We start from the raw sequence: 23,822 nt of genomic DNA on the forward strand, positions 1-23,822 counted from the left end.
TTTTTATGAAATTTAAATTTCAAATTTAAAAAAATGTGTAGAATCAGTAGAGCCAAAGAAGTTGATCCTTCACAAAAATAAATTACGACACCCCTTCTATTTAAACTCCATATAAATTTGGAATTAATTTTTAATTTGTTCTCTGAGCTTTGTGGCCTAGGTATAACAAATATCTTTTTTCAAATTGAAATAGACACTAGTAGTCAAAAAGGAATTAAAAAAAAAATAAAGTTTAGAGAAGACAGATAGCCATCCGACCAACGTTTATAATTCGTAAAATTATAGAAACTCCTTGGACCAATAAAAATATTCTTAATTATCTTATCCAGCTATTCATTATAAAAGCACCCAACAAAGCTCTGAGTTCATCATGCTTTATGCTTTTCATTTATGTATATTTTTTCAATTATTTCATTTCTAGTTTAAGCCACAACAGTGCAATTTGTTATGTTATAAAAAGTAGTAAAAACTATATAGACATTCATAATTGATGTTTATGAAATTTTTAATCAAATTGTTCGTTTCTCGTTATTAATGCAAATAAATTTAAATTTTTGAAAAAAAATTATTTCAATTACATTTTGCTTGTTTTATGTTTAATTGACACAGTTTTGATGGATCTGGCTCCTAATTTACACTGAACTTCGCGCATGTTTCCACTAATGTTTATTGGTCATCTACAAACAATATGTACGCTTTATTTCTTTGCAATTTTCCAATTGAAAAACTAAGAACCAAATAAATTTAATGCAAATTATTAGCATGCACTTACGTGTACAGTTTGAAAATTTCTTTATTTAATGTAACTTACAATACGTTATACATAATTTGTTTTTCAAGTGGCAGTTCAACATTTTCTTACTTAATGTAAAAAACTTTAAACATTATGCATAATTGGTTTAAGATAAAAAAAAGAAATTGTTATTAATGTTAAATAAATCAATTGGAACTTCTTAACCCAACATATTTTGTCCATATATTTTTATTGTCAAAATATGGTTTATTTCTAGAAATGATTATAGCATTCCTTAACATATCATGATAGTAAACTGGAACGTGTGTGTTTTTATATAAATGGTGTAAAAATTCATAAATTTTTATTTCATTCTCTTTCCAGAACAATTCATTACATAATGTAGCGCAACTTTCAGGAAATAATGCTATTCTTGATTCCCTCGATGAAGCTATTATGTCAAAATTTCCAAGAATTAAGGCAACCCTAGAGAACACGTCCACAGCCAGAACAAATATATCCAAAAGTAAATAGAGTTTGTTTTGTTTTTCCACTACAGGAATTTCGGTTAGTATCGTTTGTATTTGGCGTGATAGTTCCATTAACCAAGAAACTGAGTTTTTCAAACTTGTAAAAGCATAGAATGTAGCTGTTAAATGACGAAATAGAAATAATTGATCATCGGGCCTGTTGACATATGCTTCTATGATAATGTCCAGCCAATTTAGAGGGTTTTCTATTTGATTATTATAAAGGACCAGATAGCAACGAATTATAGTAGCTTTTTTTAATTTTCCTATGGGAACTTCCCACCAAGTAGCAGGCGCCGTCAACGCTTCAATTGAATTTAAAGGTAGTGCTGCTGCTGCTTCCGTGTATCGTTCAAACAGCTAAAATTTTAAATACAATTTTAATAAATTTCTTTATTTTAATTATTTTTCGAAACTTGCTCTTGATTCAAGGTCCATAGCATCCATATAACGCTCAACTATTATTGTAAATATATCTAAAATCTCAGTAGATTCACATTTGCTAATGAAAACGGAACGAATACTTTCAAGCAGTTTTTCAAACAAGCAACCTAAATATTGAAAATTTATAAGTACATAATGGCAAATAAAATTCAAACAAAAAATATATAAAAGCTTTTCATTAATAAATTGTTAGCACATAGGTTATTTATATAACACAACGTTATTTAATAATTCTATGTGTTAATCAATATTTTTAATTAGTGAAAATCCCTTTGTAAAATATTCATAGAATTGTTATCTAATTAAATTACCTTCAACGAAACCATTAAGTTGCGATTCTTTAAAGCAATATAAAGTAATTTTTTCCACAAAAGTTTTTAACACATTCAAACTAACACCTTGTACAAATTCTGGCATAATGTTAAATAAAAGCAATAAATCTTCTTCGAAACAATTCGGTTCAAATTCAATAAGCACGTTTTCAAACAATCTTTTGGCCGTTCCAGAAATATGTATTTGATTCTTTATTATTAAAATGCAGTATTTCCTTGTTTCAAAGTTCATTTGTAGATAAATATGTAAAAAGCTCCAATCTAAGGGTGGAATAGGTTTCGGAAATTTTTTAGAAATTGCTCTTAACGCAGCTGTTATTGTGCTGGGATCAAGTATATTATCGCCAAAACGTGCTTGCTGTACTAAATAATTTGTAATGGCTCTTAGTACACTTTTTGTAAACAGACTTTTGTGAGTTCTTGGTTCAGATCGTCCTTCTGGAACATGATAAATTCCACTTCGAAAAGAATTAATTTCGTCGCGAATAAATTGTGATAGCATGTCAGCGGCATCAAATTTACTTTCGGGATGAATTTTTTGTAAAACTTCAATCCAGCATTCACCAGGTATTTGATCCATATTAATATCCTCCAAAACTGAAGGATTAATTTGCTTAAATTTAACTGGAATATGTTTTAAGGACATTAAATTTGCTAAATAAAATTGTGCTAATGCTTTAAGAGCTTCGTGTATTATTTCTGGATCTTGAGACGTAGCTATAACTGACCATAAATTATCCAAAGATTCATTAACTAGTCTTTCGTATTCCAACGTCGTTGTTTTTAAAAGAGGAACATGGCCAAAAAAGTTGTAAAGGCTTTTCAAAGATTTTGGACGTTTTTCATGACGAATGCGGGCGCTTAAAGTTTTCCAAGTTGAAATAATATTTACCGTGTTGCTTTCACATAACGCAACAATTGCATCTAAAGCTATTGATGTTGCTAAATCGCCGAGATCATCAGAGCTGGTATTCAAAATATCCGATAAATGTTTGACTAAATCTCGACCGTATTGTGATGGCCTAACATAAAAAAGCTATTTCATTATATTAATATAGAGAAAAACCAACAATTACCTTTCAATGCAAATTTCACGAATTGTATAAGCCTTGGCTACATTATATTCGAAGGATTTTGAATTATCTCTGTTTGGTTCAGATAAATGTTTTATTAAAAATTGATAAGTGCGTATTTCTTGTCTCCATAATCGCAAATAAAGATCCATACAAAATATTGAGCTTTTTCCATTGGAAAGAGTTTTAATAGTACTTAAAATCATGGGAATGTTACGCTAAATATAAAAAAAAAAACAATAAAGGTTATAATTTTAATAAAAATTATTCAGTTTACCTTAGAAACTGCGAAACAAGGTAATCCTCTTAATAATTCTAATTGTACTTCTGGATTGATTTCAATTGATAATTTATAAATGTAGGTCATTAAAAAATCATAAGCAATATCTTCGTTAGCTTTGATAATTGTTAAAATAGCTTGATAAATTTTAAACCAACAATCTACCGATGGATCCTTAGACAGAAATAGAGCTCTCAAAAATAAGTAAATTTTTCTTCCGAAATCACTTGCAACTTCAACAGTACATTCTCCTTTTGCAACTGCATTAGTAGATTCTTTCTCTGCTGGATTATAGTTTTGACCAAGCTCTTCCAAAGCACTACAAGACGATAAACGAGTATTTAAATTATCAACGAACGTAAAAATATTTTTGCATTCTGATTCTTCAAAACTTTCAGCTAAACTGGCAAAATCTGCAGCTAAAGAAATTTTGGGATGCAAATATCGTGCAATTGGACTTTTATAATCACTAGTTACAACTTTTACAAGTTCTTCAGAGCCACTGACGATTGCTCTCTTCTCTTCTGGGGTTGTGATTGCTTTAATCAATTGATTAGCTAGAGTAATTCCATCTTCAGGTATAAATGTCGTTTGAGACATCCATTGGATGGCACCATCAAGAATCATATTAAGAATATACTGATTACCGCAGTGCTCTAACACAATGATAAAATTAAATATACGCAGCAAATCTGGTAAATATGTTGGGGATATTATATGTAGAGTATCCGCTAATATAATTAACAATATGTTATAAAAATTTTTTGTTATGTTTTTTGTTACTTTTAAAACATTTAGAATACATATTAACGATGCTCTTGGATCTAAGCCAAATTGTACTAATTGATTAACAATAACAGCCATATACAAAGTTAAATCTGCAGCATCTTCTAATTTATCGCTACTTTTATATACTGATAAGGTTTCGATCATTAGAATGCTTGCAAAAAGGCAAGTAGCAGAAGTATTGATCTTGAAAAGAAAAGTAAAAAGTATTGAAATAAGCTGTAAAATTTTAATTTTTATTTTTATATTTGACTTTTGTTTTTCTATATATATAATTTTTTTCGCTAATTATTATTGTTATATATTTATTCGTCATTCATTTAACATTTATAACGTTAACATAATCAGTGAGTAAATCAAAAATAAATTTTTAATTTTGTATGAAAATTACAAGAGTTGCTGGAAATTATTTGCAAAAGAATAAGTATATATTTAATTTTCATGGCTGAAAGGATTTTCCCAGAATTGTTAGGAGTCAACCGAAAGTATGTAGGAGTATGCGCCAGAAATTGGAGGAACCGGAACTGCACTACTCGCACAAATCAAGGAAATGTTAAGTCTACCAGTCACTATTACAAAATATTCATTCATTACGTATTTGAGTTATAATCACATACATATGTAGGTATTATACTGCTTTATGAAAACTCCATAAATTTTTTGGATTCCGTGTATATTAAGCTATTTTTTTAAAGTAATTCAGAGTGCTTTCCTTTATACTATAATATCTAAAAGATTTGATATAATTTTATATAAACTTGGCAAAATTTTTTTCAGAATGTTATCTAGTCGAATTGTATGCAACAGTTGAACATTATATTCATGTTAAAAATATTTTTTTGGTCATGTTAAAAATTCTTTTTTCAATTTCTTTGTTATACAATATAAAGAAAACTCATGATGGAAACTATATACATTATGTACATACATATGTATTATAAATTTTGGCAAAAATACATACTGTACATATTTTAAATATGTATATACACTGTGTAGTAGGTATGTTATATAAAGAACAATTTGTTCAAAAATATAACTTTTAGAGAAGTCATTATGAAATCAAAATGACATCTCTAAAAATTATTTAATTTGCAAATTTCCAAATTAAAAGCTCAAATAACAAAAAAAAACGAAATTGTAACAAAAAGTTCTTGTTCGTTGACCTATAAAATATGTATTTATTCATTGAAATTTTATCCATGTTAAATATAACATAAATAATTGCGTGCAATTAATCATTCAACTTTCCCTCATCTCTTTTATTTCTGCATGTAGTTTATACATTCATATACAATTCCATTTTATACAGGATTTTCTAAGTACATATACAAGTACATACACATTTGTGTATGTGAACTATATTTATGAATCCGGTTGTGCGTTTCCTTTCGTTAACCAAACATATAAAGTAAAATTATAAGAAACGAAGGCTAAGAATGTGAATTAAATCACAAATTTTTTTGTACAATCTACTTAGTTCTTTTTATAATTCTTTTTAAATCCGCTCATAATATACACCTACAAGTAAGGACAAACACAAATTTTTAGAAAATATTGTATGTCGTACAACAATTGTACTAAACCAATGCTTTGAAGAGTAGCGCATTTCCCTTAAGTATAATTATAATCTTTGATGACAAGATATTAATCGCTTGCTTTTTTCTTTTATGAAAATTTGAGAAAGCTTATATGTATGTACATGTATATGTATATAGTTTTGAAAAAATATGGAGACCAAAAATTTTGCTAGTTTTGTCAGACGAAAACCTGGAAGGGGAAGAAAGTAGAAAAAAACTTTCTTTTAAAATGATTTATTAAATTCTTTTTTTTTTTTTTCAATTTATTAAATTACTTTTTAAAAACTTTTTAACAAGTCTTGAAGAAAAACGGCTCCGATAGGCGACGAATGTATGTATGTAAGGATTTTAATGAACTTCTTGAAATTACAATAAAATTTTGAAGCAAAAGCAAAGTTTAAAATAAATTTTTTGTAAGAAAAAATTAAAAGCGACCAAAATTTTTAATTCAATCACAATTTTTGAAATGTAATAGTAGCGGATGCAGATTTTTGATGTTGTGTCCATACTTAATCAAGTTCAACAAAATGTCTACTTTTCCCAAAGGTTATTCGATTTGTATTTCATCCAAAAATTTATTGTGTAAACATATACATATATATACATATGTATATCATGCTAATACATAGACTTGCTTAAGAACCCAAATTCTGCAGAAACCTTTATATTACAACGTGAACTGCAGAACTGCAAAAAATTAGTACAATCATCATCAAGCAATTGAATTACTTACTAATTATCACAATGTCTGAAAAGAAAGAGAATTACAAAGAACGAGAATGAAGTTTTGGGAAAATTATAGCCTTACTGCAAATATATTGTAGACAGTATCTTCTGACTATTTGTAACCACTTCGCAAACGTTGGCGCAAATCAAATGGCGATAATGATTAAAACATGTAAAAGTATACATACATTACTTTTCAATAAAATAAAATAATTAAGTTTGAATACAAGTTTTTTTTTTAATTCTATATTTTATTAAGACGTATTCGAAGTAGTTTACTAAACAGCCTATTTATTCTAATTTCTGCAAAACTTTTTATGTGTTAAATTAATTTTAACTTTTTGTATTTGTCTCATTAAGGTAAATTGCGAAAAGCATTTTTAATGCGAATTTTATTTGTGCTTTTCTGTAGACTTATCCACCACATAAAGCGAAACCTAGCAGTACTATGCCTTGATGTTTAAAAACCTTTTATGAATGTGGATATACTCGTAGTTTCCTCGTCAATGTTATAATAAGTTAAAAAATTATCTTGACACGAAATCGTGTTTTTAGGCTGAAAATGAATTTTCCATATGTACATATGGAAATGTGAATAAACTATCTATTAAGATGTCGGTTCGTCGGTCTGTGTGTGCAAGCGTGTATCTCAAGTTCAATTTTGATGAAAATTTACACAGGGTGTTTCGATTACATTAGATGGCAAATAATTTCAGTATGATTTGCTGATCAATTTCTAACAAAAAATTATATGGAGGGTAGGGGTGCATATATACTTCGATCAGCAGCCGATTGAAAAAAAAGCTAACTGATTTTTCCTACAGGAAAAAAAAATGCTTATAACTTCGAAACATTATAGCATATTAACATAGAGCAACCATTGAGATTAGTTTCACAGTCGATTGATTACCCTTGTTTTCAGTCTCACAATTTATTTTGAGTCATAATTTTTGAGATAAAGCTCGTCAAAGTCAGATTTCTTTTTTAATTTGTTTGTAAAAAACTCGAAATTTCTCAAACATAAGTGTTATTTTTTTCCCATATTAATATTTTCCTGTACCTCTCATAGTTTTGCCAATAAACCATGTTAAATGTGTTAAAAAAAGCATACCAAAAATGAAAATTTCGTATATGTAATATAGCAGCTTTTCAAAATTTTCCTCAAAATGGATTACCCATTTCACAAGCTTTCTGTCAACATGCCAAACATAGTTGTGACCCTCCTATGCTAGTTATAGAGAAATAATTGATTGTGATCTTCATAAAAAAATTTACATTTCATGTTAAAACCTTGTACAGATTGTGAGACTTTTATAGCCTTGTATACTATTATCGCCAAACTAGATCATACACCTTGAGGTCGCTAATGTGCTGATCACACAATTATTTTACAACGTACCCATATATTTTCATTCGTTCATAAAGAACTTTATAGTACTCGTACGTGGCTTACATTTCTTTGAAATTAATTCATTTAAATAATTAGTTTTTTTTGGTTCTAGGAAAAAATAACACTTTTATTATTACCTGTTTAAATATCTTGTACACATACATATACATATTCTTGTCAGGGTGCAATTACGTCTGTTGTAGCATAGTTTACATACATACATAATGTACAACAGTATAGATTTTTGTTATATCATGGTATATATCTATGGAATCAACTAATTCTGCTTTTTTTGTTATTAAAATTTAGATAAGAGATTTAAAATTTAATAAACCATGTAATGAGCAGCATTAACTTTGAATTGTTGATGTTTTAAAAGAAAAATCAAGAGAAAAAAATTATATTTCATTTCCAATGCGCAAATGAATAATGTAATGTATGTGTGGAATAGGGATGAAATTTAAAAGTGCTACGTTTGTTTTTTTTTGACATTTCGTGTTCGGACGCTTTTTTAACGAAAACCTAATGAGCATAACAGTAAAGCTTTTAAGTACTTCAAATTTTGAGAAAAACTGAATCAATAATAAATCAACAATGTAATTCATTGTGAATTACAATGATGGAACTAGAATCCAGGGGCGGATGGACATAAACTCTTAAAACTAGTCAAATTGGTATGTTGTACGACAGTTTTGGTCCGCCTATCTTTGTCTGTCGATTATTTTTATCTTCTGCATTAAAAATTTTTTTTTTTGTTTTGAGCTGGTTGTCAAATTCTAAGGGTTTCCAAGATATGTGCATTTTTAAAAACGTTAAAATCCAGTTTCTTTTTCAAAATAAGGATTCCTAAAAATGCTAACTCGTTTTTAAAATGACCATTTCAATAAAAAAATGCTTAATAATGAAGAATTGTAGCACTTAAAATTGATAAAATGCGAAAATTGCGACCATTGTGTGATTGGACCAGCAAAAATGACTTGAAAATTTTCTCTACTTTCCCTGTATTACGGAAACAGTTGTGATTTGACATATAGTTCCAAATAAAATTTTTTTTTCCATTATCGATGCCATGAACGACGATACATTTTAAAACGGTGATTACTGAATCACCCTGTACATATGTATAGTGGCTCCCACTCATATTCGTACAACGAAGCACAATGTAGTACAATTTGAAATTTTTTTGTAAATGAATTCGTACAAATTTTTATTAATTTTAGTTTTTTTTACAAAATTGGTTATTTATCATTAAAATTAAATCGAAACAAAGAAAAAAAAATATTTGTTTTTGGAACTATTCAAGAAAAACAAAAGCAAGTAAACAGTCATATTCGTACAGTTATATACAATGTTTGTTTTGATAATTGTTAATAATTTTTCTTAGTTTCGATCAATAATTACAAGTGTTTGAATACATAATTTTTATTGTGTTTTAACGAAATATTACTTTTAATTAAACTGTGGGCAGAAAATTATGTTCTACAATTACATATGTATATTATAAAACGTTATACTAATGAAAATAGAATACAGAATAAGCCACGAAATTTAAATAGAAAGCTATTAAGTAACCGTAATAAACGCATTATTATCAAAGAAATTAAAAATAATCTAAAATCAAGTGCTCTTCAGCTAGTAGAAAGCTCAAGTGCTCTTAAGCTTGAAACTCAACAAGTGCTCTTAAGCTTAAGACTCAGAATGTAAGTCCAGAAACAGTTCGATAGACTAATAAAAATCATGATCACAATAGTAGAGTTGCGAGAAAAAAACATTTTCACAATAAGAAAAACAAAATGAAACGCTTGAAGAATTTGCAAGCCAGCACGAAAAACAAAATTTGGAGTTTTAAAAGCACGTAATTTTTATCAACGAAAGTAAATTTAATGTTTTTGGTTCTGATGGCAGGCAAATTGTTTGGAGAAAACCTAATTCAGAACTTTTATAAATTTATAACCTACTGTAAAACATGGTGGAGCTTCAATGAAGGTGTGGGGGTGTTCTCAACACCTGGAATAAGAAGTTTGGCTATAATAGAAGGTTATTATGAACTAAGATAAATATATTGATATCATAAAGATAAATTTAAAAGAAAGTGCTGATCGGAGCGTAATAGAAGAAAGTTTCAAATTTTATTTAGATAATGATCCCAAGCACACTGCTTATAAAACCCGATCACGGTTACTGTATAATTTTCTGAAAGTTGTACAGGCAACTATCCAATCTTCGAGTTCGAAAATATCAAAAAACGAGTGTAAACATGTTAAAAACCAAATTAGTGCGGAAGAATTGGCTCAAATTTCGGCTGACATCACAAAAAAGCTTGTTGAATCAATGCCAAACCAATTAAAAGATGTCATTCGGAATAAGGGTTATGCAACAAAGCACTAGACTTAGAATTAGATTAAGTTTGTTCTTTTAATAATATAGTTAATGTAATGCTGTACGAATACGACTTTGACTTGAATTTGTTCAATGAATTTTTAAAAATATTTTTTTTTAACAATTTTGTTTGTTAAATATTAAATTTTTATTTTTGTTTACTACTATTATTAAATAATAAAACTTGATTAAAATATTTACAAAATATAATTCACATTTTATGTTTTATTAAATAAATGGAATTAAAATATGATTGCTGTACGAATACGAGTGAGAGCCACTGTATATACGGCAGTATGTAAATTGTCAATTTTCAAATAAAATATCAAAATATATTCTTACTTAGGATCGATATATAAATTACTTCCAAATTAATTTGTGTATTTTCAAAATTATAATGTTTTTCCACCCTCTTAATTTGGTATTCACACAGTCACCTATTTGCATAGAGCCAAATTTACATTATTAAAAATTTGCATGTTATGTTGAATACTATGTATTGTACTAAATAGAAATAAGCTATGTACATACTTACGAGTATGTATGTAGGTAAGTATGCACATTTCCAAATAAATTACCAAAAGCTATATCGATTTAGCATTGTCCTTCAAAACAAGTGCATTCATTTTTCTTTTATTTTGTTTTTTTTTCAAATTGAAATTATTCAAGGGAGTAAGTGGAAATATTTACTTTTATATTATTAAAAAGGAATAATTTATTTAATAATGACTTTTAGTGGTTTTAAAAATTTATTAAGAAACTTGAAATTGATTTCAAGGTGCTTAGAATTAAGATGATAAAATGGATATTATTCTTTAACTGTATGTATGTATGTATGAAAGCGAATATTGAAACAAAGCTTTAAGGAATTATTGTATGTAGATGTATATTGTAACGTATACGCATTCATTCGTAGATATGCATTTCGTCTAATTTTTTCGTATTAACTAATTCAAAACCTGAGCATTTTTTTTATTAAAACATGTTACACAAATGGGCGTCTCCTTAATTACTATATATCACCGACCACATTGTGTATGCAGTGAGGTAGATTATGTGATGGTACCAAATACAATGTTGAGTTTTCAGTAGAAGCGTCTCCATAGTAGGGAAGCGTAAAAAAACTACTTTTAGAGAGATTTCGGTCTGTCGATCTGTCGGTCTGCGCCTGCACGCGTGTTTCTCAAGTTCGGCTGATCTGATTTTAATGAAATTTTATATGTGACTTTACTTTGGCTGTGTGACGGATTAATCAACTATTCTGATATATCAGACTTCGGGAACTGGACAGTTTTGCGAGACAATTTTACATTTTTGTGTATATAAAGAGAAATTATCAACCAATTTTCTTAAAATGTAATATTTAAATTCAGGGTGTTAAAAGAACGAATATATAAATTTTTTGGAGAGATCAGCGCTAGGAATCCAAGCTGGGGACGGATTTAAATTTTTTACTATATCTACGGATTTTCTTAAATTCCATATTTGAGTTTTTTTTGTTACCGGCACTAACTTAGGAACTTTTGAGGCAAGTTGGATGGCACAAAACAAATTTCTACTAACAGCCCAATTTACTCTTTTCTAAGTATGATAACTAAAGGCTTGGCAACTTTCTTATAAGTTAAAGAAAGTGTTCAAAATGCATTTTCATAATCTTTTGTAACTCTCTCACTACACTAGGCAATACACAAAACGGTCGGTTATGTGCTGATTACATTAAAATATTTGACGTAAGGATTGCAAAAAAGAAATTTTAAAAATTTTAGTTTTATGTCGAACCGAGTTGTAGAGCTAAATTACTAATTATAAAAATTCTAAAATTATTAAATGCCGTCTTTAATTACAATGCAAATTTTGTGCCACTAATTCTCCTAAATTGTGGTATTGTAGACTTTTGCTTTAATGGTCGGTTAGCGCCTCTGCTATTTCCTGTACCGAAAAGCTGAAGTAGATTTAAACACGGCGAATAAAATCAGTTAATACAATATTTTAATGATTTCATAGTTGTCAGAATTAGATAAGTTAGTGACTTAAAAGCAAAATAAAAAATATACGGATATCCATATGTACATACATATATGTGTGTATGTAAATAAGCAATAAAAAATTTTTATATACATAAGTACATAAATTTACAAATCTAGGCTTTTAATTACTTAAAATTTTAAGGAAATATAGGAAATTAGATTAGGTCTTACCTTACTCCATGTAATAATTTCATTTATTAAGTTTTTTGCTTTTTCGTTACGTTTTGCTTGTTCTAGCAATATAGTCCATATTGGTCTTGATTCTGGTTGTGTTTGAGGATTGCAGAATATGTATAGTAAAACAGGTCGCAAATATTCCAAACCATATTTTTGTATTCTTTAAATTTGTATAAGAAAAAAATTTTTGTATTTAATATTTTGTATTGACAAAAAATAAATTTAAAATTTTATAATTTTGATAATAATTTATAATAATTGATAGATTTTGCAAGTTAAAATATTGCTAAAATCTCAACCTTAGATGAGATCTTCTTTTAAATAGCTAGAAACTGTTCTGATCATTTTAATATGTAAAAGCTTTTAAATAATACAAATTTATTTTTACAATGGAACGAAAATATTTAAAGTAGTTAATTTTGAATGTTTTTGAGTGGATCACACGGCTGGCAGAAAGGCTTATACCAATATTTTTGTTATGTAAAGAAGGATCGCAAAGCAAGTGATTAAGAATTTTATTTTAGAAATCTAATATAAAAAGTATTTTAACAAAATGTTCGATTCTTCCGGGCCTCTTATTTTAAATTTAGAATGGTATACATATTTTCTCAGTCTTACTGAAGATATTTTACTTACTTTTTATCTTGATGACTGCAAATTCCAGATATTTTGTTAGCCACATCAATCATATTTATTCCATCAGTTTGTGCGATTGTTATTAAAGGATGCTGTAATGTTTTGATACCAAATGGACATTCAAATTTATCATCTGCTTTTAATCCTTCCGTTTTTTTCTTTAAATTTAAAATTAATATGTTGACAATGCTTTCGGTTATCGCACTTTGCTGAGTTGTGCTAATTCAACAATAAAGTCAAAAATATTTACTAATAATTAATAGAAGTAAATTAAATATTTATTTTGGACTGAGTTTTTTTTTTGTTTTTTTTTATTTATAGTAAGTGAAGGCGTGGAGAATTTTTAAACATCATTTTCTGACATCCTTTTCTTTTTCAAAATGGAAAAAATGAAATCAATTTAAAAGTCCAGTCATGATATCCATTAATTTAATTTTTGCTTTTACTTTAACCTACATTTTTTATAACCCATTCCATAATGAGATTTTTAGAAATTTTTGTATTGTAAAGAAACTGATTAACGTATGTACATACATTATATACGTTTATATTACGTGATTTATTAAATAATGCTTGCATAATGTTACAAAGAAAAAAGGAAAAGGAAAATGGTAATAAAGAAATTATTTACACGTGAGCTACTAATTTTTTTTATTGAAACAATAAATATGTATGAATGTGTGTACGGAAAATTTTTAATAACGAAATGAGAATATTATAAAGTTAGTTACTTCTTACTTATATCACATACATAGCTTTACATCATTTATGTGAGAGCTTACAACTTTATTGGCCAAATTTAGTTTGGCCAATTTTAGTTGACTTTATAGGATAGATCCTAATTATAAAACAAGTATGTAACTTTTAACAGTAAAGTTATCGTATCAACTAAATTCCGACTAAAAGATGAAAAATCTTTATTTTAAAGTGATTAAAGTGCGTTTGACAAGATTAAAACAGTGGCAAGTGTATTTAGCAAGGTATCTTCTTAAAGTAACTTATGAACATCGAATATTAATAAAAAAATAAAAAAATATTAGTAACGTAATATTATGTGTGTGCATACGTATGTATTAGTATTTCTCTGGAAATTCATAAATGCACGTGAATTACTCTGGAAATATTTTGTTATATTCTTCAGAAATTTCACCGAAAAACCTTGTTATAAAAACGTATTTCTTCTTTGATAAATATTGCCAACGAGAAATATTGCTAAATGAGGTCATGTTATTGAAAAATAAGTCCATGTAATTTGTTTCCATTTTTTTTATTTGCTAACTCTATCAACAATTAAGTGGAAGTTATGTGCCTTTGGATTTTTTAAAATGTTTAAACCTTTATGGAGGTAATGTTTATGATACGTTATGTTTATATGAACTAAATAGATATGTACGTATGTAGGTATAATTTTTGATGAGCCTATTCTAAATACTTGAATAATTATTTTTTATTATTTAAAGTTTAAAATCGTTTTGCTTACCTTGAATTCGGTAACACTGTCAGAAATAAGTTCAAGACATTGTTAGTATCAATAAGACCAGTATTAGCTAATTTGACCAAACACTGACAACTCATCAAGCTTAACCGAATATTATCATTCTTGCATTGTGCTTTTAAAAAATCCAATTCTTTAATATTTAATTCTGGAGTTTTTTTAATCCGTTCTTCATGTATTTTTTTATACAGTTTTTCTAATATTGAAGAAATTTGTACAATTGAAGTTGTTTTAGTGATATATTTAAAATCATCCATTTTTACAATTCAATTAAAACTTTTATTCCACGTTACAAAAATACCATATGATATGACTGCTTACATCCAAAGTTTAATTTAAACTGACCATAAAATGGAAAAACCAGGCATTAAAAATTGATTTTTAATAATTTTTTTAACACAATAAGTTCGAGTACTGACTTTTTTGGAATTTCTTTTTTATATTTCGCACGTTATTTCCGTTACATTAAAAAGAAATTATTAAGGACAAAATTGCTGCGCAAGTACTAAACCCTTGAAAAAATATATTTTTATTTGTAATCAAAATATAAACAAACATTTCGTATGTCATATATTTTGTATAAAAGGAAATAAACAAATAAAGAACAGCTGACCCCGGCTGTCTAAGTTGACAATGTTCCTATCACACAATTATGTGGTGAATATTTAAAATCCAAAAATTACATCCAATCAGGGTTGTCACTTTTGCTGATTTTTCACCAAAATTTGTTACTTTTCTTTCGTTTAGTTACATGGTTCCCCTTCTGCATTCCTCTTTTCTGTTTTGACACTTTTTTTAATTTTGCCTTCAGACAAGGTACTATTAGAAAAAATTTCATTTAAAACGAGAAAAGGTAAACCATGTCAATTCTATGATACTCGTACGAATTAATGATTTGAAGAGTTGAATGATAATTGCCACGCTGATTTATATAAATTTTTGTTTTTCTATACAGTGTTTGTTTATACATATGGCAGTTGCCATATAAACGCATCTCAAAACTATCTCAAAAACTTTTATCGAAAATTATTGCCATAATTTTATTTAAATAATGACATTTTTTCGCAAAACTTTAGTGCCAAAGCTTCAGTAGTTTCTATGATAAGACCGAAAAATCCTTAAATGCGAAATTGGATAAATTGTTTGAATTCTTGTTGCATCTACCATTTTTTGTTATAAGTTTGTCAAGGTTTTATAAGTTTTTTTCTTGATGAAAGAACAAGATTTGTCTTGTAGCACAAATTTTTTTTATTATTTTCTCAACCTTCTTAAAGATTTAGTAAACAAAGCAAAAAATTTATATAAGATAGGCGGATTTTGTTAGAGAACAAATAAAACGAATATATTTTTGTCTGCCGTGATAAAAACACAATAATTTTGCCAAGCCAAGCTGAAAATTAGATAATTTGTTGTTGCTGCTGTTTTTTCTTGTGCTAATTCTATAAATTATTTCTTCTAACGATTAGCAAAATGAAGTTCATTAGTTTAAAAGAGTGAGTGAAATCAAATACTTGTCAAAGTACACATAATTGAATTAATTTCTTTATAAAAAAACAAAAATCGAAACGTCAGGGTAATTTAACAAGTGTATAATTTATTTGAAAAAGTTATAAAAGTTTTTTACTCAGGACTATGTACATACTTTTAACATAAATTAATATATTTATATAAAAAATTATGGAAATAGTCAGAGTAGAAAAATTAAGTCAAAATTGGTTCCAAAATTTAAAATAATAAATGTAATAGGTTCATACAACTTGATAACGCAGTGCATGCAGCAAATTTAGTGTAATAATATTTTTACAAGAATCTTAAATATAACGGCTAGCCTTCTTAAATTCTTAGTTAAATATATGAATAACGGAGGCTGACATAATTATATTAAAATTTTAATCGTCTCTTTTTTAGAAAACTTGTTCTATTATTGTCCTTGGGCATAACAATGCACATGCAAAAGACCTTTACATGGAAAGAATTCTTGGAAAGTGCCAGAAGTTTCATTGATATTTCAGAAAAACTTGGTGATACTTGGAAACTTATAGAAAAAGTTTTTAAAATCTAATTTTTTCAACTTAGTTAATTATATTTAACATATTGCAGAGTTTTGAAGAAGGAAGTTCTTACTTAACATATGAGCAAAAAATTAAATGTAAATTTGACGTACCCGTTGATCAAAGTTTTGAAAATTTTGTTGAAAACATTGAGAATGAAGATGAAGCTTCTTTAGCACATAATGATGAACTGATACGTATCGAGTATCATGTTGTATATAGCATAAGCTACCAAATTCCAATTTTATACTTTAGGGCTTATAAGAGTGGTACCTAATACACAAAATAGAGAAATTTTATTATTTAAAGAAACCTATTATTTTCTATTTAATTTCCCATTCTTAAATTTCTAATTCTAGATGGATCAATGGTTTGTCTTGAAGAATCCTGGAAATTATTTACCGATGCAACAAAATCAATCTATTCTAAATCAGACATGTTATCTATACTAACTCAAATGGAACATCCCATATTATATAAACCTTTTTTAGCTTTACACCCATGTAAAACTGCCGAAATATTGGGTAATTCACCACAAAGTAAAAATTTTATTCTCACTTTTTTGAGTGTTATGGGACCATTTGTTCAGTTAAAATTAACTAACGATTACGGCGTATTGTAGTATTGAATATTTAAAAGAGCAAGAATGTACACACAACAGGATCAATATTTGATTTTATTTTTTTTAATTTTTGATTGTTATTAACTTCATAATTGTCAGATCATTTTAAAAGTTAAAATTAAGCATGTTTTTAATAATATTGAAAACAGAATGTTTTTTTTGTAAATGTGTAATTTTCTCTTATCACCAACCACTGATTGCAGTGTAGTACATATATTGTATTTATTTGTTTGCTTGATTTGGAACTCTTTAATGTTATGTTCCAATTCAAGTACTTGTGTGTATGTAAACTATTCAATAACAAGTAAGCCGGAGGTTCAGAACATCATACTCCAGGAATGATTAAGAATATCTTGATATAAAAGTTCCTTGAAATTTGGCTGAATCCCTGACAAATTGAAGGCCATCGTATAATGTTAAACTAAAATAATATAAGTTTACAATAAAAAGTTTATAATTTTATAATAAAAATTAGATCTGTTTAAAATTAAACTTCAATGGAGGATAATTTTTATGTTGAGTTACTATATTTTTTTAAATTTTAAGTAAAGCAAGATAATGTTATAATATAATTATCGTTTTTTTAAGGTAAAAAAATTAAAATTAATTCACCAAATTTACTCAGATTCGTCTTCCAAGGGCATTTTTGTTAAAAAATATGTTTAGTAACTAATTCGGGATATACATATACTTAGAACATTCGGGATAATACATATATTTAGAACATTTTGAAAAAGTATTAGAAGAAGTTTTAAATATAGTGGTGTAAAAATTTTAAATCGCTTTTCCTTTGATAAATAAAAATACAATTTCTCTTGACCTCCCACAAATTAATAAATTAAATTTTCAAACACTCAATATTTTCTCAAAATTTTAATGTATCAACTACTTGTAATATTTGAATCACTTAAATTTATACAAATACATAAATGCAGTCCTTCACATTTTCAGATAATTTTCCTACTTGCTTCTTATACATAATGTATATTATATCTACATACTTTTTATTTGTTTTCAATTTAGTAATTCTCATCCTGCACATTTTCAGTTCGCCTTACTTGAACTACAGTAACATTAGAAATTTTGTCATCAAATTTACATGTTACCGTAACTTCGCTTAGCTGAAATGTAAAAATTTGTGAACCATATTTTGTTCGAAGATAAACAGATCGTGGGTCAGTTTCCAGTACATTAATTATACTTTGCCGATCAACTTTTAAATCACGCATTTGCGATTCGGCTCTTTCATTAAAAGTTACTGACAGTGTTTGCCCATTAATAATCCAATTTGGTACTTTAACACCATCAGGGTTTAGTGGAGAAACTGATGTTGTTATTTGATGATTATTTGTATTACTATAATTATTCATTGTCATTGATACTAGGGAATTTCCAACAGCCCCATTAATGTCAGAGTCTGACTCTTCGCCGTCTGGCTCCTGCCGAGAATTATAGAAATCAACAATATCTTGACCTACAGAAAGACGGCCAGAAGTTTCACTGCCGTTAAATGGGGAGTCATAAAATGGAATGTAAGGTTTTATATCCAATACAGGTGTTTCATCAACCTAAATAAAATTGATTTACCATTACTGTATTTTTTTTATAACGTATACTTACCATATCAGTACCACTAAAATATATTATTGAGCCTTCGATTTTATTTATTTCGACTAAAGACAACCCGATTGGGCAAGGTCGATGAGGAGATCTAGTACTAAAAACTCCAACTTTTTCACCTCCTAACCGTGGTGGTGCAACTTTTGTTTTTGAATGAGAATTATTTCTATGGAAATGATATATAACCCACAAATGGGAGAATTCTTGAAGTCCTTGTAATGAATGTTCAGGATTAGTGAAAACATCTGGGTTTATATCGATAATTCCTCTTAATTTTCCTGCGAGTGTAGACTGCCTTGGTACAGCTCTTTTTTCTGGGAACGCGGTTCTAATAACACCTATAGGTTTAAAAGCAATGGCATTGGAATCTTGTGCAACCTGGAAAATAAAATTATGTATTCTTGGATATACGAGTGCTGTTCAACTGCTAACCTCTTTGGATTTATTTAAGCAATTTTCATTCAAGTTGCGTAGTTTACACCCTTCACATCTAAAATCTTCAAGCATTTTCTGTAAGCATTCAATGTCTTTTCTATGGACATATTGCAGCGATTTTACTTGTTGCCTAAAATTTTTATTTTCAAATGTTAAATCAAAATATTTTTATTTTAAATTTGCAATTCTAGGTACTTATTTAGCTATTATCTACCTGAGTTTATTTATTTCGTTTCGCGCTATTGATAATTGATTTTTTAAAGATTCAATATCATTTTCAGTCATGTTAAACCAAAAAATTTTTATAGAGAAAAAAAAGTATTTACAATACAATATTATATGTATATTTATAAGAATTAAAACCAGAACTTCGCTGTGAAGACCTTTGCTGCTATTACTGTCAAGTGTCAATCGTTAGTTGACAATTGACACCTGAAAAGTACCTAAATGAAAGTTTTAAAAAATTTGTGAAATCCGCAACAAATTGTTTTGATCGACTTGATTTTCTATGGAATTAAATTTATACCTAATTTTTGACAGATTTCAAAGAAAAATGTTACGGTAGCTGAACTTTTCAAAAGGAAATTGGTAAAGTTAAATATTTGAAATTTTATAAAGCACGCGGACATCCTACAACAGCTGTTGAAACTCTATTGTTTATTTATTTACTTTGAAAAATTCATCAGGTACAAGTAATCACATTGAAAATATATTTGACATTCTCTTTCAAAAGTTGAAAATAAATGTACGAAGCTTAATATAATCAAAATATCATGACTTAACATAACCATAAAATATTATGACTTAACGTAACCATAAGTCATTTCTCACTCGCTGAAGTAAATTCATCGAGTGAGTGATAACTGGGACCACTTTTATCACTAAAAGATACATATATGCCTCAACAAGGTTAATGGTTCAACTAATATTTATTGAAGTAACGATAAAGTTTATACATCTATTTTGTTAATTGATGAAAAAAAATTATCATTGGAGTAACATTCGGCAAAAGTCACTATTTGATGTGGGTTGTGGTGTGCCGCTAGATTAGTTTTTGTGGAAAAGTTTTAAAATTTTTTTCTCATATTGTAATAGTTCCGCTCATCCCGCTGCTTTTGCTGTTAAAGCGAATGTTGAAAGTTGAGTTTAAAGTTTAATTTTGTTTCGTGACGGGATTTTTATAAATAATTTTTATTACTACTGACTACAGACTGTCGTCGGAAATGTGAACTCTTGTCGAAAACTCGTGTCGAAAGTTCTCATTTATCGTCTTGTGGTAAACAGGATTGCCATTGTCAAGAATAGTTTGTTTTCACTTCCGAGGTTAAAATTTCACCAAATCAAGAAAATTGAATGTGACAAAGGCAATATTTCGGGTAGCTGCCATACAACTTAAAAATTTTTTAGACTTACATATATAGACTTATCTCGGGAATTATAGAAGCTGTAGTATTGAAATTTCAAAGCAAATACATATATTATTAAAATTGTAATATTTAATAAAAGTTGATGAAACTGTTTACATTTTTATCGTAGCTGCCATACAACTCAAGGTAATTTCCGTATAAAAGTAAAAACTGTTGAGATGTCATTAGCCTTTTAGATAGCTGCCATTCAAAAGTTATTATTGACTGTATCTCAGGAAGTAGTAGTATTGAAAACTTGCACAAATACAGTGGCGGATCAAATGATTTATTGGCCTTAAGCGGTAAAAATATTTGGGAACTTAAAAAACAATTACACAAAAAATAAAAAAGTTTTTGTGAATCAGGCGAACATAATTATTTTACGAGTTTATTATCTCACATTTGGAGATTTCAAAAAATATAAAAAAAACCCGATATTTCAATGTTTATGTAAAAAGAGTTTATTCAAATTTTGGTCTTTTTAAATACAAAATTTATATCCATATAAAATTATTTTACATAAAATTTATTAAGGTTAGTTCACTTAGCAAAATTATTGAAAAACTGATAACAAAATAACACACAAACTTGACAAATCAATTTACTTGCATCTTATTTTATTTACGGTGGAAACATATCTCTAGAGAGCTGAACTAAAGAAACTAGGAAATAAATAAAATAACAATTTTTTGTATAAACTTTCCTCTCGTTTTATTTTTAACGAATTTATTAATTATTTTATCAGTATTAATCTGACTTAAAATATTATTTTCATAAATAGTATTTCTTAGGTAAATAAAATAGTATTTCTTAGGTAATTTTTGATACGTTTCAAGGCAGAGCTTTGATATTTTTTCATGTTTGCATACTGTAAGAATAATATTTTGGCTTTTTGTAAAATATTTCATATACATACATATATTTCATTTAAACTTAATATTATTCGAAGCCTTATTTGAAGTAATATTTATTGCTTACCTCAATATTTACATTATCAAATTTAAAGTAATAAACACTTTTTAGCACAGTGGCAAAAGAGTTTTATTAGTACAATAAAATTTTACACAGTTACAAAAAAACAAAAATTTATTGTGATTTTTTTAAATTAATTTTTGAAAATTTATTTACTGAGAATAAAAAAATTTACAGAAAATTTCTTTTTTCTACTTTGCGAAAATTATGTTTTTGAAAAAATTATAAATGTTATAACAAAAATACAAAAATAGGTCTGCTAAAAAATATTAAGAATTTAATATTTAGGTCTAGTAAAAATTATTAAAAATTTTAAAGGCGGGAGTTTTATTTTTGTAACTTATTGCAGTACAAGGTGACAAAAAAGGTGTATTCATATTATAAAAGCGAAGCGGAAAAAAGTGTTTAGAAAAATTATTATAATTTATATAATATAATTTTGAAAAAAAATAAAACTAAATTTTAAAAAGACGTATAATATTAAAAAAAATTTTAAATAGTTGTGAAAAAAAAAATATTTTACAGTTTTTTATAAATCATCCAAGAATTTCATGGATATTTTAAAGATTTCAGCAAATACTCTAACTTTTTAATGATATTTGTACAGAAAAAAATTTAGAATGTAAAATATATGAACACTTAAAAAATAATTTCAACTATGAATGTTGTGAGAAGTCCGAAAAAACATATTTCATTAAACTGTATATTAGAATTAGAATTTACCATATAATAAAAAGTTTTAATAAAACTATAAAACAATTTGATATAAAACAAAAAATTTTTAGTGTTAAGCATAATTATTAATAAATAAAATAAATAAATTATCTTCAAATTTTTTATTATTATTTCAATCTTAATAAATTTAGAATATATTTCCCATGAATCGGTAATTATTATATTTCATAAAGTAATAATCAGTATGCATACACCTTTTTTTTCTTTATAAATTACTTTAATTCTGTGTTACTACCTGATACTGTGTATCTACTGTACCAGGTACATGCATGTGTACATTCACACATAAAATTTCAAACTCTTTTGCTTTCATACATTCGAATTTTTTACCAAACTTTAATAAAATGAAAAATATATTTTGTTATTATCAAAATGAAAATAACAAAATTTTTACCTAACTTAATTTAATTTTATTTCAGTTCAATGTTTTTGATACACTCGTTTGTTTACAATATTTTGTTTCTTTCTTGCCTACACAACTCTTGTTACCATTTATTTCTAAAAAAAAATGGAATTTTTTCAGAATTTGGATGCAAGATGCAAACGAAAACTAACGAAATGGAACGAGTCGAATTACTTATTAATAGATATACTTTGGTTATTAAGTGATACTTTACAGAAATAATTATTGAAACTACAGTGTATAAAAAACATAAAGTTGTGTATAAATCAATGCGACAATTTTCATAATATTACACTCGTGAGAGTTTTTCTCGTTTTTCTTTGTCTTTGGGAGAAATTTGAAGACAATAATGCTGAAACAGGAAAAAGGAATTAACAATGAAAAAAGGAATCATGTAACAATCAGAAAAAAGTAACCAATTTTGGTACGAAGACACTAAAAGTGGCAATCCTGGTGGTAAAATCCTATTTTTTTATCATAGAATTTCCACATTCTTTGTTCCAAATTTTCACATAGAAAATTTATTATTTACCTACATAGGTATGTATATCCAATGTATTTTACTTAAATAACATACACTATTCAGTTAACATTTAAATGCATTGCATTTATCAATTGTTTTAGAATGAATTAGTATATGATTGAGGAAGAATACGACGACGTACTATCTACTTCAGTGAAAAATAAAGATTAAATTAATTAAAATTTGTTAAAAATTAAGCTATTTTAGAGTCATATAACTATGTACTTATATATTTTTATTATTATTAATATTGTTAATTAAGTTTTCCAATTAAATTATCAAAACTGATAATATTTGAAGCTTTTTAATAAAAACTTTTGTTTTCAGGTGTATTGTGATATTAAAATACATAATATGTTATATCATTTTATAAAATAAATTTGTTCAAAAAATAATAATTTTAATATTTGTATAAATTTGATTTTTTTACAGATCTTTAAGATAAATAAATATTTTAAAACATATTTAAG

The 23,822-nt window shown here is 27.0% G+C and overlaps 3 protein-coding genes across 4 annotated transcripts; 1 reads left to right on the forward strand and 2 right to left on the reverse strand.

The window, feature by feature from the left end:
• Positions 1–763: 763 nt before the first annotated feature.
• Positions 764–15,147, reverse strand: LOC129610818 (focadhesin). The gene is made up of 9 exons (XM_055523563.1): positions 15,005–15,147; positions 14,571–14,925; positions 13,091–13,309; positions 12,449–12,614; positions 3,390–4,364; positions 3,116–3,330; positions 2,019–3,061; positions 1,684–1,814; positions 764–1,623 (listed from the first exon to the last, which is right to left on the reverse strand). The coding sequence occupies exons 2-9, from the start codon at positions 14,840–14,842 to the stop codon at positions 940–942; spliced, it is 3,705 nt and encodes a 1,234-aa protein (XP_055379538.1). The 5' UTR covers positions 14,843–14,925; positions 15,005–15,147; the 3' UTR covers positions 764–939.
• A 991-nt stretch (positions 15,148–16,138) lies between these two features.
• Positions 16,139–17,418, forward strand: LOC129610877 (ubiquitin-like-conjugating enzyme ATG10). Of its 2 annotated transcripts, none has more exons than XM_055523649.1 (4): positions 16,139–16,429; positions 16,494–16,632; positions 16,686–16,905; positions 16,996–17,418. In XM_055523649.1, exons 2-4 carry the CDS (start codon positions 16,528–16,530, stop codon positions 17,256–17,258), a joined length of 588 nt encoding a protein of 195 aa, XP_055379624.1. In that variant the 5' UTR covers positions 16,139–16,429; positions 16,494–16,527; the 3' UTR covers positions 17,259–17,418. The 2 variants fall into 2 exon arrangements, with proteins under 2 accessions (XP_055379624.1, XP_055379623.1); XM_055523648.1 differs by having other exon boundaries at positions 16,139–16,373.
• A 647-nt stretch (positions 17,419–18,065) lies between these two features.
• On the reverse strand, positions 18,066–19,966 carry LOC129610876 (uncharacterized). The gene is made up of 5 exons (XM_055523647.1): positions 19,840–19,966; positions 19,528–19,756; positions 19,311–19,443; positions 18,879–19,256; positions 18,066–18,826 (listed from the first exon to the last, which is right to left on the reverse strand). The coding sequence occupies exons 2-5, from the start codon at positions 19,596–19,598 to the stop codon at positions 18,278–18,280; spliced, it is 1,131 nt and encodes a 376-aa protein (XP_055379622.1). The 5' UTR covers positions 19,599–19,756; positions 19,840–19,966; the 3' UTR covers positions 18,066–18,277.
• Positions 19,967–23,822: the final 3,856 nt, after the last annotated feature.

This window comes from Condylostylus longicornis, unplaced genomic scaffold (assembly GCF_029603195.1).
Source record: "Condylostylus longicornis isolate FDR11 unplaced genomic scaffold, ASM2960319v2 ptg000048l, whole genome shotgun sequence".
Lineage (NCBI taxonomy): Eukaryota > Metazoa > Arthropoda > Insecta > Diptera > Dolichopodidae > Condylostylus > Condylostylus longicornis.

Bases quoted from the DNA above. Each gene is read 5' to 3' on its own strand.
- LOC129610876 (XM_055523647.1), bottom strand. From the start codon at position 19,598: ATGACTGAAAATGATATTGAATCTTTAAAAAATCAATTATCAATAGCG. The intron at 19,444-19,527 runs GTAGATAATAGC...TAAAAATTTTAG, and splicing joins AACGAAATAAATAAACTCAG to GCAACAAGTAAAATCGCTGC. The intron at 18,827-18,878 runs GTAAGTATACGT...AATTTTATTTAG, and splicing joins ATTTTAGTGGTACTGATATG to GTTGATGAAACACCTGTATT.
- LOC129610818 (XM_055523563.1), bottom strand. From the start codon at position 14,842: ATGGATGATTTTAAATATATCACTAAAACAACTTCAATTGTACAAATT. The intron at 4,365-12,448 runs GTAAGACCTAAT...TTTCTTTTCAAG, and splicing joins AAATTATTACATGGAGTAAG to ATCAATACTTCTGCTACTTG. The intron at 1,815-2,018 runs GTAATTTAATTA...TTCAATATTTAG, and splicing joins ACTTAATGGTTTCGTTGAAG to GTTGCTTGTTTGAAAAACTG.
- LOC129610877 (XM_055523649.1), top strand. From the start codon at position 16,528: ATGCACATGCAAAAGACCTTTACATGGAAAGAATTCTTGGAAAGTGCC. The intron at 16,633-16,685 runs GTTTTTAAAATC...AACATATTGCAG, and splicing joins CTTGGAAACTTATAGAAAAA to AGTTTTGAAGAAGGAAGTTC. The intron at 16,906-16,995 runs GTACCTAATACA...TTCTAATTCTAG, and splicing joins CTTTAGGGCTTATAAGAGTG to ATGGATCAATGGTTTGTCTT.